Source organism: Bos javanicus, chromosome 1, assembly GCF_032452875.1.
Source record: "Bos javanicus breed banteng chromosome 1, ARS-OSU_banteng_1.0, whole genome shotgun sequence".
Classification (NCBI taxonomy): domain Eukaryota; kingdom Metazoa; phylum Chordata; class Mammalia; order Artiodactyla; family Bovidae; genus Bos; species Bos javanicus.
This window is the reverse complement of record NC_083868.1, coordinates 151,441,298-151,461,151: the sequence shown is the minus strand read 5'-3', so window position 1 is coordinate 151,461,151 and position 19,854 is coordinate 151,441,298. Positions and strand designations below refer to the sequence as shown.

Genomic DNA, 19,854 nt, shown 5'->3' with positions numbered 1-19,854 from the left:
TGATTTCTTACACAATACAGAACGCTGTTCTCCTACCAAATAATAACCAAACTTCTTTTGTTCTTCTTCCCCAGCTGGCAGACAGGGTGAGTAATTTTATTTATAGCATATTATAATCAAGCTCCAAAATGTCGCACATCTGGAAAGATGAGTTAGAACATTGTGTTGCCTGCCAAATTATAAAAAGTTTATCTAAGCCCTCTTGGTAGTACAGCCGTAGCCCCGCCTCCAATAAATCACTCACGTTTAAGCTGAGTCTCACAACTCTTTGTCAACCAAGTGTTTGATCTTTTAATTATTAACATTTTAATGACTACCAGTACCATTTACCTTACCAGTAGACTTTCTGTAATAATATTTTTTCCTCGCTCCCTTTTCTCTCTCTATTTATGTCTGTAGTCTAGTTTTTAAGGATTAAGGGCAAAGGGCAAAAGTGCATGGAATAAAGCTAGGGATGATAAGATAGCAAGTAAGCTACATGTGTAGCTCAGATAGTGCTAAAACCTATGGAGATCATGGCTGATGTTAATTACCAAATTGGCTTAATATCTTTCTGGGCCAGTTTTCAGGAATATTATAAAAACTGGATACATGATGTTTCTGTTATAACCCAGAGGGCGATGGCCCTCCATACCTTTATACCCTTATACTTTTTTATGTAAAGGCATCTGTGCCCTCTGGTTGCTTGTTCACTCATCCAGCAAATATTTATTGGAAGCCCATTATATTGCAGTCTCTGTCCCAGACAGTGCTGACTAAGAGGGGCATAATTCCTGTCTTTGGAAGCTTCCATTCTTGTGGAGGATCCAGATAAGTGAACAAGCAAAAGAATTACAGAATCCTTTGGTTACTATGAAAGAGATAAAGAATGGAATATTCTGTTACAAATAACATTAGAGGAGGGGAGAAATGCCTCTGAAGGGCGGGTTCATCAATGAGGCAATGACACTAAAGTTTGGATGAAGAATAAAAAAGAAGCTGGCTTTGCAAGATCCCGGCAGGGAATCCTGCAAGTGCAAAGGCCATAGCACAGGAGAGACCCAGGTGTTTTCAAGTTCCTGATGGAAGCCCACGGCCACAGAGACTTGATGATGAGGGGGACGTGGCATGTGAAGAACTGGAGAAGGAAGCAGGGACTTTCCCACTGGCTTTTGTAGGTTACATTTAGGAGGCCAGGTTTTATTCAAAATGGAATGGGAGGGCATTAAAAGTATTGAAGGTATAAAAGTGAACTGATGAACAAGTTTTTAAGGTTTATTTTGGCTGCTGTGGGAGAGTGCATTGTAGGGAAAGTGAAAGTTATTAAGTCGTGTCCGACTCTTTGCCACCCCAAGGACTACACAGTCCACGGAATTCTCCAGGCCAGAATACTGGAGTGGGTAGCCTTTCCTTCTCCAGGGGATCTTCCCAACCCAGGGATTGAACCCAGATCTCCCGCACTGCAGGCAGATTCTTTACCAGCTGAGCCACAAGGGAAGCCCAAGAATACTGGAGTGAGTAACCTATTCCCTCTCCAGGGGATCTTCCAGACCCAGGAATTGAACCAGGGTCTCCTGCATTGCAGGCAGATTCTTTATCAACTGAGCCACCAGGGAAGCCTTGTAGAGAGGATGTGTGTAAAAGCCAGAGGACTCGCGTTAGAGGGAGGGGCCGTGTGGGGCTCTTCTAGGCCAGCTTGGCAGTGGCCTGGACAGGCCTCCGTTGCTGGGTGGTGGTCCCCTGGAGGGGCCTGGGTTCGCCTCCCTCTGTCCTCATTGTCACTTGCTCCGGGCTGTGCAGTGACTGTCAGCACATCGGTCCTCCACTTGGGGACTCACGTCTGGATGGGTCCTCCCCAGCGCCTCCACAGTCCAGCCCAGCGTTCCTGAGAATCCTCGGGGTGCTGGCAGCATGCTGGTGAGCCTTGAGGGATTTTTCTCGAAAAGCTTGAATTTTTTGTTATCGTCAGCCAGTGTGCTTGTATCTTTTTCCCCCTTTACAGAGCTGAGGCTGCAATGCTGTTATTGCTGCTGTTGCTCCCATGTGAGATAGCAGCCCAAACAAAATCTAGTGGAAACTTGGTCATGTTTGGTCACAATTTTACTCGGTTTTTATGGTAAAATTGCCGTGAACTTGATTTTTTGAAATTTCTGAAATTTTTAAGTTTCTGCTCAGCCCACTAAATTAGACTCAGAAGATAGTAATTCTGCCCTTCTGCCTTGAGACACGCAATTCGGGGGTTGAACATTTATTCTTGCTAGGCCTTTTGCCTGTGAAGGTCCCAGCACCTAGGACCAGAAGGAGATGATAGCCTGGCACTAAGGTGATGGGGCTTCCCTGGTGGCTCAGTTGGTAAAGAATCTGCCTGCAATGCAGGAGACCTGGGTTCTATCCCTGGGTTGGGAAGATCCCCTGGAGAAGGAAATGGCAACCCACTCCAGTATTCTTGCCTGGAAAATCCCATGGACAGAGGAGCTGGCAGGCTACAGCCCATGGGGTCACAGAGTTGGACACGACTTAGAGACTAAACCACCACCAAGGTGATGAGGTCCAGGTGGACCAGCTGAGAAGGTGACCCCCTCCTGGGCCCACTTGGCCAGACACTGTGGGTCAGAGTCCTGAGCTCGCCTGGGAAGAGCTGACTTGCTAGCCTCTGAATGAGAGGAGGCCCCCCTCCAAGGGAAGGACATCCCTCAACTTTCCTCTTTACTAACATGCATCTCAACACCAGGCATCTCATCCATCCTGAAAGTTCTGTTCTTCTTCCCGTCCCTGTTTCAAAGAACTGTCCTTCGTTTGCTTCTTTTTCATTCAACCTTTATGAGACCCCACATACATGGCAGGGACTAATCATCTGGCAGATCAAGAGAGACCGTCTCTGTCTCCAGACTTCATAAAGTGGTGGGAGAGGCAAACGTTCCTCAGATAATTAGATATAAATCTCTGACTGTGATAAGTGCAGGACACTGGGATTAGAATGAATGAATTGCAATCAGTGAATAAATGTTAACACATTCAAGTTTAACAGTCTTAAAGTTTCTCTAAGTAAGAAGGCATATTTATTGGTTAAGTTTGTTTTTCTAACGTAAATAAAAATTCATCAGTTAACACTCTCCTCATTCTTTTAAGTAATGTAGCTCTTCTCTCTCTCAATGGGTAAGTCAATAACAATAATAGTAATGGCGGGCATTAATTGAGCACCTGACGTGTGCCAGGCACTATGGTCCCTGTCCATCACCAGCTCCCAGAGTTTACCCAAACTCATCCATTGAGTCAGGGATGCCATCCAGCCATGTCATCCTCTGTCGTCCCCTTCTCCTCCTGCCCTCAATCTCTCCCAGCATCAGGGTCTTTTCCAGTGAGTCAGCTCTCCGCATCAGGTGGCCAAAGTAGAGTTGATTACAGTATGTTAGTTTCTGCTGTACATAAAAGTGATTCAGTTATAGACATACATACATGTGTATGTATATATATTCTTTTTCAGATTCTTTTCCATTGTAGTCATTACAGGATATTGAATATAGTTCCCTGTACTCTACAGTAGGAGCTTGTTGTTTATCTATTGTGTATATAATATTGTGTATCTGCTAATCCCAAACTCCCAATTTATCCCCAACCCCTTTCCCCTTTGGTAGGCATAGGTTTGCTTTCTATGTCAGTGAGTCTGTTTCTGTCTCATAAATGAGTTCATCTTTTGCTTTATTTAAGAGAGCAAAATCAGTTTTAGAACATAATCTTAATTATTCAAGATTTAAATATTTAAGTATGTGTTTTACTATTTGAGTTATTAACATTTAATGATTTAGTTGTTTCCATATTTTAATGTTTAACATTTAAAATTACTTAGCCTTCTATGTACGCATCTTTTTTTTTTTTTTCATTTTAAGCGACTGGTCTCATAGTAAGGTGCCTGTTCTGGCCTTTTAGGAGCGCCTCAGTGCCCCGTGTACCCCATGGAGCTGGTGTTCGCGCTGGACCAGTCCCGGAGCATCACAGAGCCCGAGTTTGTGCGGATGAAGGCGATGCTGTCCTCCCTGCTGAGCGGCCTCCGGCTCCGGGAGGACCACTGCCCCGCAGGCGCGCGCGTGGCCGTGCTGGCCTACGACTCCCACGCCAGGCTCCTCATCCGCTTCTCCGACACGTACAGGAAGGACAGACTCCTCCGAGAGATCGAGGCCCTCCCTTACGAGCGCTCCACGGCCAGCAGGGACATCGGCAAGGCCATGAGGTTTGTCTCCAGGCACGTTTTCAAGCGGATGCTCCCGGGGTCTCACGCCAGAAGAATCGCCACCTTCTTCAGCGGCGGCCCGTCTGTGGACCCCCAGACCGTCACCACCGCTGGCCTGGAGTTCAGCGCCCTGGACATCATCCCAGTGGTGATCGCCTTCAATCAGGTGCCTGCCGTCCGGCGATCGTTTGCGGTAAGAAGGGCCACCTGCCTCAGAAGTCTTCTCTGTCTTTCTGCCTGTGTTCAGGGGCATTTACAGGAAAGCGTGGAGCTGCGCGAAGTGTTTGTTACTATGTACCAGGAGCATGCCAAGCCCCTGATATGCACCTTCCTGTTTAGTTCACACAAGCAGTGTGTGAGCAGTGTGTGTGAGATGGGAATCACTGTTATTCCCACTGTGTAGATGAGAACACTGAGTCTGCAGAGTGAGTGAGTGAAAGTTGCTCAGTCGTGTCGGACTCTTTGTCACCCCATAGAGTCCATGGAATTCTCCAGGCCAGACACTGAAGTGGGTAGCCTTTCCCTTCTCCAGGGGATCTTCCCAATCCAGAAATCAAACCCAGGTCTCCCACGTTGCAGGCAGAGTCTTTAGCAGCTGAGCCACCAGGGGAGCCCAAGAATACTGGAGTGGGTAGCCTATCCCTTCCCCAGCAGGTCTTCCCGACCCAGGATTTGAACCTGGGTGTCCTGCATTGCAGGCCGGCTCTTTACCCGCTGAGCCACCGGGGAAGCCCAACAATACTGGAGTGGGTAGCCTATCCCTTCTCCAGCAGATCTTCCCAACCCGAGATTTCAACCAGGGTCTCCTGTATTGCCGGAGGGCTCTTTACCTGCTGAGCCACTGAGGAAGCCCGAGTCTGCAGAAGTGGACCCATATGCCCAGGTTCACACAGCTGATTTGTGGCAGAGTCAGGGCTTGGATCCAGGCCTCTATTCTCCAGGACTCCCTGAGTTGGCTCTGGTGTATAGATACCAAGTTGGAGGGCCAATAGACACTCAAGGATGTCACTGAGGTGGCCAGCGTGTTGGTCTCTGCTATGTGATGGGAACCCATGGACCGAGTTTGTAATGTTACCGATCGTGTAAATATCCACCCTTTATGAAGGAAGAATCATTCCAGTTACAGCCTCTTAGGTTGAAGATTAAAAACCTTGCCACGTAATATTTCTATTGACACTTTTTATTTTTCATTCTTGAGTGCCCAGCAGCCTGTGGGATCTTAGTTCCCTGACCAGGGATTGAACCCTCACCCTCAGCGGTGACAGCATGGAGTCCTGAGCTCTGGACCACCAGGAAATTCACTGTACTGTAGCATTTGTAGATAAACCACCCAGTATCACAGTGATGTTCAAAACTCCCTGTGAGTAGAGCCTCTGTGGCAGAGGTTCCTTACAAAAAAAGAACACCCACTGGACCTGGCACAGTGTCCTTCTGGTCATCGGTGTCCACCCAGCGTGCTGGTTTGTTCTCCATTCGTGGGAGGGCCATGAGGAGAGACTGCAGTGCAGCTGCAAAGGGTGTTGGGAAATACAACCTGAGCCAGGAGGACAAGTGTTTGAAAACTATTTCATGGAGAGAAAGGGAAGTGAGAAGCAGCTGAGCCCCTGCCTTGAGGTGTGTGGAGGGTTATTACTACAGAGAACTAACCAGCCGACTCCAAGACAGCAAGCATCAGAGAAACTGGGAGCCATAGCAGTGGAAAACCCTGGTTTAGACTCAAGTAGAAACTTTCTGAAGGCAAGATTGATGGATGTTGTCACGGGCTAGGTGACTAAATGTAAGTGGGCAAGACGCCGCCTTTCTCTGAGGCCTTCTCTAGGAGTGGTCACTCGCCTGGCAAGGGCGACCTCCATCTGTCCTGGAGAAGCAGGATTAAGATGCCTTTTAGAGACCCTCTCCAGCTTCCTAATATTTTCTGTGAAAGTGCTAAGCTAAGCAGATCAGAACTGAAATATAGTACTCCTCCATAAAATGCAGAAAGCGGTGCTTGTTTCCTGAAGTTGGTGCAAAGATGAAATGATGTTGCTCCATGCACCAGTGCCTGGGATATAGCAAACACTCAAGATAGTAGTTCTTGATATCAGTTTCTTGATAGTGAACTGAACTCCATTTAATAATATTAAAGTCTGCATTGTTAAGGAGCTGAAACTGGGATTAGCATCATTGAACAAACTCAGAATTACGAAAAGAAACAGGTTGGTGTATGAAACTCACAAAATAAAATGCTTGCACATTAGAAGCTGGAACCAGCCTACGCTAATGAAGTTGCTATGAGAGGTAGTGGCTCAAGAGCTCTATGACTGGATACACAAAAGAAAAGTGAAAGTGAAAGTCACTCAGTCCTGTCTGACTCTTTGTAACCCCATGGACTGTACAGTCCATGGAATTCTCCAGGCCAGAATACTGGAGTGGATAGCCTTTCCCTTCTCCAGGGGATCTTCCCAACCCAGGGATGGAACCCAGGTCTCCCGCATTGCAGGCAGATTCTTTACCAGCTAAGCCACCAGGAAAGCCCAAGAATACTGGAGTGGGTGGCCTATTCTTTCTGCAGTGGATCTTCCCCACCCAGGAATTGAACTGGGGTCTCCTGCATTGCAGGCGGATTCTTTGCCAACTGAGGTGCGAAGGAAGCCCAGAGTCCTCCTAATTCCCTGTCTTTATTGGGAGCCCCATTGTCCTTTGACTTTATTTAGTCACAGAAAAGGCAACTTAATATCCTGACTCAAATAATCGATGGTACCTGTGATACAAATTTAAACAGACACAATTCCACCCTCCCACTCAAAGGTATGTGCATCACATACAGCTTAAGAAAAATGTATTTTGTTGAGTTTTTCTTTTAAGCTTTGGAGGACTGACAATCCCACTTAGAGTTTCTACCCAAATCACCTAGAGACTCCTTGCTTCTTTATTGAAGGAGTTTATCTCAAAAGAACACCAGTGGAGGTTCAAATTCTTGACCAGAGCAGTATTGGCTTCAACATTCCTTGGGCAGAAAAAGAGTTAAATATGCAGACAGAAGTCAGGCTTGGTTCCAAGGTTCATTCATCCTACATATGTTTAGTGAGCAACTGAAATATGCCAGATGCCATCTGAGACCCTGGGGACACAAGAGTAAGTAGAAAACCAAAAGACCTCACCCACTAGAGGATGGAGCTATGCAGGGTTGTCCAGAGGGCTCAGAACAAATGGATGGGAACCTAATACGAGGCATCGCTCAAGAGAGATGATGTTACTACTTTTCCATTTACCCTTGGCTTCTTTTTAAATTTAATTGGAGAATAATTACACTATTGTGATGCTTTCTACTGTATAGCCACATGAATCAGCCATAAATATGTCATTTGTTAGTATTTTAGGAGCAGAGCTCAAAATTTTAATGACACAATACATTTTTATTTGGAGGCCATATTACAAAGCCATCATCTGTTTCATAACCAATGTGACTCTTCTACATCTCCATTTGTCTGAGAGTTCAGCAGAATCCATCTGAAATTCAAAACTGGTGTAGACGTGTATGGCAGATCTCAGACGCAGCTGCTCTGACAACACGGACTCATTTCCCTGTGTTTCTGAGTGAACAGATTGTGTGATCCCCCTCTTGGACATTTTTCACAATGGTGTGAAGCTGAGTGATGAGCCATTCATTCTTCTGGAACGAAGGCTATTTTGATTGAAAAACCTTTAACCCAGCTTTGTTCTGTCCCAAAGGTTTTCTCTTATGATTTGTTGGGCAATTACCTCTTAATTCTGGTGGACTTTTATTTGCTGCATGTGAAGAATTCTAGAGTAGAATGGGCCTCCCTTTACAATATACTTACAAGAAATGTATCCTTTTTGGCTAGCCTTATTTTCTTTCCTTTACTCTGCTGTTTAGCATTCCCAGTGAAAGAAACATTAGGTGTAATAGCTGACATCACAGATTTTTCTAGTGATGAGGCAGAGGTGAAATTTGGCGGAGAGGCGGGGGTTGTGGTTAGTGGAAAACTTCAGCACTCTGAGCACCCAGGCTTTTTATTTTCTGAAGGATTTCCTTTGTTGATAGAGAATTGTCTAAAGAAAGAAGAGAACTCAGAGTATTAATTGTATCTTCTCAAATGCACACAGTTTTGGAACCCATGATGTTGAGAAAGGAAAGAGCAAGGTATCACCCAGAGCCATAGACTGAAGATCACGTTGCCAACCTGTGGACCATCCAAGCTGGCGCAGCTTTGAATCCACAGGATACTGAGCAATCGAAAAATTGAACCTAACGCAGGGCGCCCAGCCTGGCACTCTGTGATGACCTAGAGGGGTGGGGTGCTCAAGAGGGACATGATTTATGTAGGAAATAGCTCAGCTGGAAATTTCATGACCTCCAGTTGAGCTGTTTCCTAGAGGAAATCCTGAAGGAAATCAGTCCTAAATATTCACTGGAAAGATGCTGAAACTGAAGCTCCAATACTTTGGCCACCTGATGCGAAGACTTGACTCATTGGGGAAAAGACCCTGATGCTGGGAAAAATTGAAGGCAGGAGGAGAAGGGGACGACAGAGGATGAGATGGTTGGAAGGCATCACTGACTCGATGGTGATGAGTTTGAGCAAGCTGCAGGAGTTAGTGATGGACAGGGAAGCCTGGCATGCTGCAGTCCATGGGGTCACAAAGAGTCAGACATGACTGAGCGACTGAAATGAACTGATATAGGCATGATCATGGCTGAGTTGTGTTTTTGTATGGCAGAAACCAACACAACGTTTTAAAACAATTTTCCCCCAATTAAAAATGAAAAGTGAACCATAGGATACCTTTATTTTAAATCCCCGACTCAGCTTGGGTAATTTTCTGCAATATGCTAACAGTAGTTGCTCAATGCTGTGTGGTAGGATGAATGATCTCTAAGAGCACATCTGCCGAACTTTATTGATTAGGAGATTACTTGGGGGAGGGGGAGGGGAGAGCACAGACCCCCTGGGGTCCCCCATGTTTAAAAAAAACACGCGCTAGCATCGGTGAGTAGGAAGTATGGCTTTAGGTTGACACCACCGTGTTGCCACAGGATTAAACGTGAAGCCTAAGTTACCAACTAGCTGCCACATTTTAGACTCACAGAACACACACTAGTGCACCAGGGGCGGCAGTCTCTGGGTGACATGGTGAAGGCTGTGTTCTGAGGTAGGTTTGAACCCTTGATACAGAACTGCAGTCATCCAGGTAGCTCAGGCAGAGCGTGGAAGGCAGGTCTTACGTGGGGAAAGCAAAGTTTAAGCTGGAAGAGTCTTTGTTCCACCCTCCTCTGGGCTCACTGTCCTCATCGCTGAAATGGTGGAACTGGCTTCTGAGATTCCTTCTAGCCCAAGCGTTCTGTGACTTGCTTCCCTGAACCCTGACAGTTGGCAGGGAGAGGTGACTTTGCCCCTGTCACATGGTCTGATCCACATTCTCTGGATGTGGTTTCCTGGTCCCTGATCACAGTGCAGACGAAGCCATGATACGATTCACTGGAAAGATTGCCCAGACACCTATGAAAAGCCACTAGTAATTAAAAGCTATTAATGAATTATTAATAATTAATAAAGACTAATTGTGTCTGCTGGTGGGTTAGGCAAGAGTCAAGACCCTGTGTGCACAGGCCCCTGTTGACAAAGCATCCCCATTTGGTTCCCACTGCCCACCCCTTTTCTGCCACCCGACCATCACAGGCTCTTCTTTAAATTAATTTTTATTGAGGTTTAGTTGACTTACGTGTTGTGTTAGTTACTGCCATACAGCAAAGTGAATCAATTACACAGTCACATATAATCCCTCTTTTTTCAGGATCTTTTCCCATATAGGCCATTACAGAGTACTAGAGTCCCCTGTGCTACACAGTCAGTCTGTTCAGTGGCTCAGTCGTGTCTGACTCTATGTGACCCCGTGGACTGCAGCACACCAGGCCTCCCTGTCCATCACCAACTCCTGGAGTTTACCCAAACTCATGACCATTGTGTCAGTGAGGCCATCCAACCATCTCATCCTCTGTTGTTGCCTTCTCCTCCTGCCTTCAATCTTTCCCAGCATCAGGGGCTTTCCAAATGAATCAGTTCTTTGCATCAGGTGGCCATTAAGTATTGGAGTTTCAGCTTCAGCATCAGTCCTTCCAGTTGAACACCCAGGACTGATCTCCTTTAGGATGGACTGGTTGGGTCTCCTTGCAGTCCAAGGGACTCTCAAGAGTCTCCTGCAACACAACGGTTCAAAAGCATCAATTCTTCAGTGCGAAGGTAGACTTCGGTGGTATCTACCTGATACCAGTAACATGCTTTTCAGTTATGAACTCATTTTGTGCGCACACTTGCCCTTTTAAAGAGTAACATGACTGTTCTGTTTCACAGATGAGAAAATAGAGGCATAGCTGCTTGTCCTCCAGCTAAAGGGAGAGTCACTGATTTAAACTCAGACCAGTGTTCTTAGGGCCCACTGACGTTCTGCCTCCCCGGGGACCCTCTGAGAGGAAGGGGGCTCTTTTGCTCTCTGTAGCCCTCTGAACCATCCTGGGAGGTTCTGCAGCCCCACCCATGAAGCTCTTCTGGCTTTTGCTTCTTGCAGATTGACGACACAGGCAGATTCCAAGTCATCATTATCCCATCCGGAGCTGACTCTGCACCAGCACTCGAGGGACTCCAGCGGTGTACTTTCTGCTACGGTGAGACCCCCGGGGAGTGTGTAACTTGCTCAGGTCATTCAGCAGCACAGTGAGTCACTATCGAAAGGAGGGGCTGGAACTCGGCAGCAGCAACGTGAGTGGTCTTGGGAAAGTCTCCCCGTGGCTCACCCTGCCACACAGCCTCGTCCACAGATGGATCCTCTCAGCTCATGCACGTTCTGGGAAACAGGAATCATTTTTAGAAAACCTCAGCCTGTCTCATGGCCAACTTCCTTGTGCAGTGAAATACTTTTATGAGCTTTCTAAACTTCAAATGTTCATAGTCCCAAAAAAATGCTTTATGGTGGAAGTGGAAGTTAGCAGAAATGGATTTCTCATTGGAAACAGGCTTTCTCAAAGCCCCAAATGTTAGGGATTCGAAAGATTTGCGATGCCGATTTGCCTGTGACTGCTTTACACACAGTATGTAGTTCTAGCTAGAGAACTGGCCAAAACCTGCATTTGAGTGTTCTAATAATTTGAACATGCTAATAATTACAAGAGTGGGAGTCGCTGAGGTTTCTGGTGGGTGTGATAGCTAATGGTTATCAGACATTCATTATTAGCCACACACTGTTGTAATTGCTTTATGTAACAGTGATGGTGGTGATGATAATTTTTACTACTCAGGCTGTTGGGTTTAACGCTTTCCAAGGGTAGTGCAGTGCAAGTTGCTCAGTCATGTCTGACTCTTTGCAACCCCAGGGACTTTACAGTCCATGGAATTCTCCAGGCCAGAATACTGGAGTGGGTAGCCTTTCACTTCTCCAGGGGATTTTCCCAACTCAGGGATCGAACCTAGGTCTCCCGCATTGCAGGTGGATTCTTTACCAGCTGAACCACCAGGTATGCATTCCAAACACCCTTCTAATGGTTTTATTTGATCCTTATAATGGCCCTAAAATTTTTGAATGACTATTAGATCCATTTTACAAATGAGGTGAAATAATTGGCTCACAGCCAAATCGAAATCAAGAAAGCTAGTTTTAAGACGCCTGCAGTTTATGAGAAACACAGATCGCACTATACTGTTCCCCGAGACTCTGAACTTGGCCTTGAAGTAAGCGGTTAATTCCTCTCCTCTCCACGTGTGTCAATGAGACGCTCCTTCTGGCCATGTGAGTGATTCATGGGCCAGTGGCAACTGAGAGAGAGGGGGATTCTCTCTTCACACCCCTCTCTTCCTGCTGTCTTGCCCTCAGCTGTGCTCTGATCAGTCATTTCCCCCAGCCCGAGGAGCTCACCAGACTGCGGGCAGACTCTTCCCCCTCGAGTTCTCAGCTGTGGGTTGAGACTCCTCAGTGACACATGTGCCAGTGTGATTTGTGGTCAGAAGTGGTCCGCGTGTGTCTGGAGATAGATCTGGGCTCCATTTCTTGGCTTAAAGCCTTGTCTCTGAGGCACATAATGGAAGGTATTTTGGCTGTTGTTTCCCGCAATTAAGAAACCCCACAAAACTGAGCAAATGGGCAGGCTGCTGTCCCTGGTTTGAAATATGTACTTATTTGTTTGGCTCTGCTGGGTCTTAGCTGCAACACACGGGATCTTTAGTTGTGACATGCGAACTCGTAGCTGCAGCATGTGGGATATAGTCCCCTGACCAGGGGCTGAACCTGGGCCCCGCTGCGTTGGGAGCTCCTAAGTCTTAGCCACTGGACCATCAGGGGCGTTCCCAGAGTTTATATCTTTATTGAGTCTGTGAGCAAGACGGGAGTTCTGAAGTTTGCTCCGTCCATTAAGGATCTGTACTCTGGTTATTACCCTTTCATCTAATCCCTTTTATTCATGGCTGGGCCCTTGTCTAAGTACTGGCTGTCCACATGCGTGGCTTTTCATTCTCTTTGGTTTTTAAAGAGAAAAGTCTCTTTAATGATCATCCTTAACCATCAACTGGAGAAGGCAATGGCACCCCACTCCAGTACTCTTGCCTGGAAACCCCCATGGATGGAGGAGCCTGGTAGGCTGCAGTCCATGGGGTCGCTAAGGGTCAGACACGACTGAGGGACTTCACTTTCACTTTTCACTTTTGTGCATTGGAGAAGGAAATGGCAACCCACACCAGTGTTCTTGCCTGGAGAATCCCAGGGACGGGTCAGCCTGGTGGGCTGCCATCTATGGGGTTGCATAGCGTCGGACACGACCGAAGCAACTTAGCAGCAACCATCAACTGTTATTGAAAATGTAGGACTGCAGAGTGTTGGCTCTAAAAGGGCTCTCGAGGTGCATCTAATCCAACCATCTCATTCTATGCAATTGGGGCCTGGTGGAGGCTTGGACAGGAGCACACAGCATGTTTGTTACTGGGGACAGCCAGACCAGAGCCCAAATATCCTGACTTTCAGGCCAATGGGCCTCCCCACCCTGCAGCACTGTGTGGCCCTGCCTCGCACAGTACAACGCTGACTTCATATGCAGATACTTCTAGAAATGCTGATGTCCTTTGGCAAAATGATTTTATTCTCCTGCCCTCAGGCTCTTTGGTAAAATTAGAAGATTAGATGACCTCTAAGATCCTTTAATTTCCAAGTTTTTTTGTTCCTCTGAGTATTGTGGTCAGATTCAGTAAAATGCACTCTGTTTTATTACTACACCTTCTTTTAAAAAATGAGATATGCACACATTAAAATGACCTCATATTTTATGAAAGCCCATTAACATGTAGTATTTATATTCATTTATTTAATAAATACGTACTGAGCTTTCAACTGATAGGTATAACATATAAGTGGTAGCTCTGTCCTTAATGTCTCTACAAAAAAAAAAAAAAAGACATCGAGTTATAAACCTTTATTTAAATTGAAATAAAAGATGCACTGCTTTTTTGCACTCCTACATTTTAAGCATATTTCTTTTCATAATAAGGTAGTGTGTGTAGAATGACAGGGGTCCTTGGTTTAACCTGTATATTATCAATTAGAGAGGTCATTACTTTTTATGTCATGATACAGTAAACACACACACAAGCATGAGATCAACTGTCCAGGTCGATCTTTACAAACTTAAAACTCAGCCAAGATGAAACTTCTGTTGAAAGCAACCTAATTTCAAAGAGTCAGATAGCGTCAGTGAATGGAACTCGAAACACGGGCTGAGTATAAAATCTGTACTTTGCGGATCAGGGTGCAAACCATATTCTAGGAAATGTTCTGTTGCTGACCTCAAAGTCATTCAGTTACTATATTAACATCAAAGATCATGCAGCCTCCAAATGTCGAAATGTTTGAGATGCTATCTTCCCTTTTTCTGTCTGTTTCTGTTTAGTAACCCTAAATGACTTTTGGTCTACAGATGTATGCAAGCCGGACGCTTCTTGCGATCAAGCCAGACCACCCCCTGTGCCATCTTACGTGGACGCTGCTTTCCTTCTGGATGGCTCCCGGCATGTGGGAAGTGCAGAATTTGAAGACATACGAGGATTCTTGGGGGCGCTGTTAGATCACTTCGAAATCACCCCAGAGCCCGAGACCTCTGTCACCGGAGACCGGGTGGCCCTATTAAGCCTCAGTCCCCCTCACTTCCTACCCAACACTCAGAGGAGCCCTGTTAGAAGCGAATTCAACCTGACCACCTACAAGAGCAAACGCCTCATGAAGAGACACGTGGAAGAATCCGTTCAGCAGCCAAATGGAGATGCTTTTATTGGTCACGCCCTCCAGTGGACTCTGGACAATGTCTTCTCAAGGACACCCAATCTGAGAAGGAATAAAGTCATTTTTGTGGTATCTGCTGGGGAAACCAGTCACTTGGACAGGGAAACCTTAAAGCAAGAATCCTTGAGGGCCAAGTGTCAAGGTTATACCCTGTTCGTGTTTTCCCTTGGGCCTTCTTGGAATGACCAGGAACTGGAAGATCTAGCCAGCTACCCTTTGGATCACCACTTGATCCAGCTTGGCCGCATTCATAAGCCTGACCACAGATACGCTGTGAAGTTTGTGAAGGCTTTTATAAGCTCAGTCAGGCGTAAGTCATAAAATCATATTCTTTCTTGCACATTTCAGTATATTTGGGATTCCCCAAAGAAGGGCTGATGAACTGACATGGATTCTTGGAAGCCTCTGTCTTCAAGGGCACTGCAGGGTGAGAAAGGAAAACAGGGAATGATGGATGGTGCAGGGAGGAAGCCTATGATTTCTAAGCATTGAATTCTCTGGCTCCTCTTTTTTATGCCTCTGGTTTCTATGGAGAAGCAGTCATAACAAACAGCTACTCACACATCTGTAGTCACAGCCGGGATACTAGCTACAAAGTAGAAACGCTTGCCATATAACATTATCACGCTGCCCTTTGATGGAAAGTTTGACCAGTTAACACTCCGAGAGAGAGCTAGAGAAAAATTCAACAATCCTTGGCTTTGCTTTTACAAGTTCTAAAGGCAGAGTCTGAAGTTTTAGGAGGTACCACTTTACATGTCAGAATGAAAGATGCATCCTTGCAAAACTTTCTTAGCTTTGTTAATGATTCTTTATGACGCCAGTAGTTAGTGTAACTGTTGCCCATAAAAAAAGAAACATGGGTTATATTTCTTGGCAGGAGCTTGTCTCGAAAGTTTGCAATTCATTTTGAATGCAGCAGGATGGATTCAGAGAAGCCTGGTCCTGATATGGCTATGGAGGTTGAAAAGCACTGTCAGACTTCTGATGATTTTACTTTTGGAGTTCAGACAAGGGAAAGCGGACACGCAGGCTAAAGGGCACCCAGTGCCGCATCCTAGGTCGCAAACTTGTCACTGACATTCACCGTGAGACCAGCTAAGGCTGCAGCTGCAAAGACCCTGACTGGTCAGGGCCGGGGAGGTCTGAGGGGCCTTGGGGAATAGTCAGTGGGGCTGATGCCGTGTCCTCGAGTTCTCTACTACTCAAGGTGTGAGTCTAGGACCAATGTCCCGGCATCTCCTGGGAGCCTGTGAAAAATGCGGACTCTCCCGCCCCACCCCAGACATTTTGTTCCAGAATCTGCATTTTATCAAGATCCCCAGTGATTCCTATATACATTATATGGTTTGAGAAACACTGATGCACGAGGCATATGCTCCTAGAATAAAATTTCTGTGGATTGGGTTCTGGAATAGGAACCAGAAAGAAGAGCTGGGAAAATGAGGGGGAAAAAATAAGTGAAGGCCAGGGGTCGTTTGGAAAGAAGAACTCATGAGGCATTTGTAAGGGTAAAACAGAAGAGCACCTTGAAACTCAGCCACTGAAAAGCCACTGACTCTGTTTATTAGCATTCCCCTCCCCCTCCTTCCTTCTCCTCTCTGCAAACGTGTTCTCCTGTCCTTCAGATCAGATCAGATCAGATCAGTCGCTCAGTCGTGTCCGACTCTTTGCGACCCCATGAATCGCAGCACGCCAGGCCTCCCTGTCCATCACCAACTCCTGGAGTTCACTCAGATTCATGTCCATCGAGTCAGTGATGCCATCCAGCCATCTCATCCTCTGTCGTCCCCTTCTCCTCCTGCCCCCAATCCCTCCCAGCATCAGAGTCTTTTCCAATGAGTCAACTCTTCGCATGAGGTGGCCAAAGTACTGGAGTTTCAGCTTTAGCATCATTCCTTCCAAAGAAATCCCAGGGCTGATCTCCTTTAGAATGGACTGGTTGGATCTCCTTGCAGTCCAAGGGACTCTCAAGAGTCTTCTCCAACACCACAGTTCAAAAGCATCAATTCTTCCGTGCTCAGCCTTCTTCACAGTCCAACTCTCACATCCATACATGACCACAGGAAAAACCATAGCCTTGACTAGACGAACCTTTTGCTTGTGGCTTGCAATGTTCCAGACCCTGAATTACAAGTGTCTGCTGATCCCAAATAAACCCATTTTCATGGAAAAGCAGAACAGAAAACACCTTGAAAGACTGAGAAATTTGTCAAGAAACACTCCTTATAAGGCAAAAAGTTGAAAGGAGGTTAAGATGGAATTTACTTCCCTGGCCCCACAAAATTCTTAGTGGTGTTTCATGGTAACGAGTCAAACTATATGATTAGATAAATCACCACCCAGGGAAAGGGGAGGAGATGCTTTAAGAAGAATTACTTGGGGTGGGTGAGAAATATATAAAGTGCTTGTGAAAAACTATAGTCATGACACCACTTTTCTAAAAAGTATCTAGAAATCTCCAACATTTATTTTTTTGTGTGTGTAATAAAGTTTTATTAAAGTATAAAGGAGATAGAGAAAGCTTCTGACATAGGCATCAGAAGGGGGCAGAAAGAGTACTCCCCTGCTAGTCTTCAGCTGGATGTTATACAGTCACTGCTGCTACTGCTGCTAAGTTGCTTCAGTCGTGTCCGATTCTGCGCAACCCCATAGACGGCAACCCACCATGCTCCCCCATCCATGGGATTCTCCAGGCAAGAACACTGGAGTGGGTTGCCATTTCCTTCTCCTAGAAATCTCCAACATTTAAACTATAGCTTTCAAAGTACAAAAAGTTGAAAAGATTTTGACATTCAGTTTAGCTGCTCAGTCGTGTCTGACTCTTAGTGACCCCATGGACTGTAGCAGGTCAGGCCTCCCTGTCCATCATCAACTCCCGGAGCTTGCTCAAACTCATGTCCATTGATTTGGTGATGCCATCCGACCATCTCATCCTCTATTGTCTCCTTCTCCTCCTGCCTTCAATTCTGCCGTTATCAGGGTCGTTTCCAAAGAGTCAGTTCTTCGCATTAGATGGCCAAACTATGACTTTGACATAATCATATTCAATCCCACATCCTCCATTCAGAGCAGGCCCCCAGACCCACACGCACCTCTTCAATATTAACACATATGTAGGGGCTTCTCAGGTGGCTCAGGGGTAGAGAATCCACCTGCCAATGCAGGAGATGCAGGATATGTGGGTTCAATCCCTGGGTTGAGAAGATCCCCCAGAGGCAGAAATGGCAACCAACTCCAGTATGCTTGCCTGAAAACTCCCATGGACAGAGGACAGGCTCCAGTCCACGGGGTCACAAAGAGTCAGACACGACTGAGCAAATAGGCACACGGCACATTAGGTACCTACTTTGAGCCACTGACTGTTGAGGGACGGGGTATCAAGAAGGGACCAAAGTAGATCTGGTCCCAACCCTCCCAGGCATGCCCATCCAGCTCCCTAAGTAACTCCTGTTTATCCCGCTACTGTGACAGAATTGGCTACCAGACACAATTCACAGAATAAACATATTTTCTAAGCAAAACTACTACTGACAAAAACTATTGCTGATACTTAGAGTGAAGACAGATAACGAAAAATCAGATGCGCATAAAGGAAACACCCCAGTCTGGGCCGTTCAGTCTAGAAGCACACAGCTCAGTCTGCAACAGCAGCTCAGGAGATGGTGCTGGGTCACAGTCCAGGACCAACTTGTAACTACGGGGACCCAGGATCACCAGGAAGAGGTTTAATCATGTTTAACATACAATTAAATTAAAGGCTTCAAGGAAATAAATAGTGCAATTTTAAAGTTTCTCATCAAAAAAAGGCTTTTTAATGTTTTAAATGGTATTGGAATAAGCATGCTTTAGTATTATGAAAAAATAATATATTTCAGATGAAATGAATCATAATGAATTAAACCCAAAATGGACCACAGTTACTGTTGCTGTTAATGATGCAGAGAACATAAAAGGAATATCCTTTTCCCTTTGCAATTTGGCATTTCAAAGGAGCAAATAAAAAATAACTATTCTGATTAGTTCAGGTCAGTTAGAGGCCAGACTTTTAGGATGGGCTCATGATTTCTCCTCTAATGTTCAATGGACTTTGGGAGCTAAGAGCATCTTACTGAAAAGTAAGTTGAATTCTCTACTTATACATTTGGCCGTCGTGACTTTTCTCAGCCTAGTTTAGAGACTCCATGAGAAATCTGCTTTCATCTCACGTGGCCACCCTAGTTGGTGTCTTTCTTTCATGGGTGTTGAGTACAGTGATGTGATGCTTTGCACGCAAAGCAGATTGCGGTCATGTTCATTGCTGTGAATAAGAGTCTCCTCACAGATTTTCTTTTTCTTCCTAGGTGCAATCAACAAATATCCACCAATAAATATCAAAGCAAAGTGCAACAGACTCAGCTCTACGGAGCCGCAGCAGCACCCACTCCAGTTTGTGCGAAGGTATAAACCTGCTTGGTATTTACTCGAACAATGAATGTGCCACCCTCTTCCCCTCCTTCTTTTCTCCCTCTTCCTCTATGCTATTTGGACAAAATATATCACTATGTGATAATAAGACATAAGTTGAGGGAACAAGAGATAATAAAAAACACCAGGTTGATCTGAAAACAGAGTTTTTTAAAACAGAAAATCTAATTGTTGAACTAAAACAACCAAAGGGACCCCCCAGTGGCAATGAGCAGACCAAATAACCAGATCTTGGTTTCTACGTATCATTTCCATTGAAAGGAATCAGGGTTTCTTCCAGAAACAACTAATCCTAGGCTGTAACAGGGAAAGTACAAGGTGAGCCTGGAATATTCATTATGCCAGAAAGCAAGAAAGTAGCAAAATAATAATAATAATAACAGTCATGTCACAAGGGCAAATGAGTTGTCTTGAAAGGGTTTACCACTGGCAGGATTTTGGACTATTTGAACATCAGAAAGAATAATGATGGTCGTGGATTACAGCACTGAATTTTAAAAATCCACAGCTCTATGTAGAGACCCAAAAAGAAAGGAGGGGAGGAAATGTTATTTTCTTATACAAGTATGCTAGCTAATAAATGAAGAAGTGGTAGAATGAGAAAACCAGGAGCTTGTAATCCCTGCTGTAATAACTGAGTCAGGCAAGAATCAAGGAATGCTAAACCCAGCCCCAAAGAAGCCTTCCCACACTTACTAATTACAAACAAGGGATGGTAGCCTTTCCTGCTGAGGTCTGGCCACACCTACTGTGACCAGGATCTGATACTATGTATCTCCTGAGGGGAGGCAGGGGAGACACAGTATCAAATGTGGGATTCTGGAGGGAGAGCTTTGACCCAACTCAAATAATGAGGAAACCACCGG

General features: G+C 45.6%; 1 protein-coding gene across 1 annotated transcript in view; it reads left to right on the top strand.

Annotated features, from left to right (window-relative positions):
- Positions 1-19,854, top strand: part of COL6A6 (collagen type VI alpha 6 chain) — a 116,288-nt gene that overhangs the window by 87,832 nt on the left and 8,602 nt on the right. Inside the window, exons 31-35 of the mRNA XM_061424879.1 lie at positions 75-86; positions 3,907-4,400; positions 10,775-10,871; positions 14,160-14,831; positions 18,865-18,961. Of these exons, the coding sequence (XP_061280863.1) occupies positions 75-86; positions 3,907-4,400; positions 10,775-10,871; positions 14,160-14,831; positions 18,865-18,961 (1,372 nt within the window). The remainder of the gene's footprint in view (positions 1-74; positions 87-3,906; positions 4,401-10,774; positions 10,872-14,159; positions 14,832-18,864; positions 18,962-19,854) is intronic.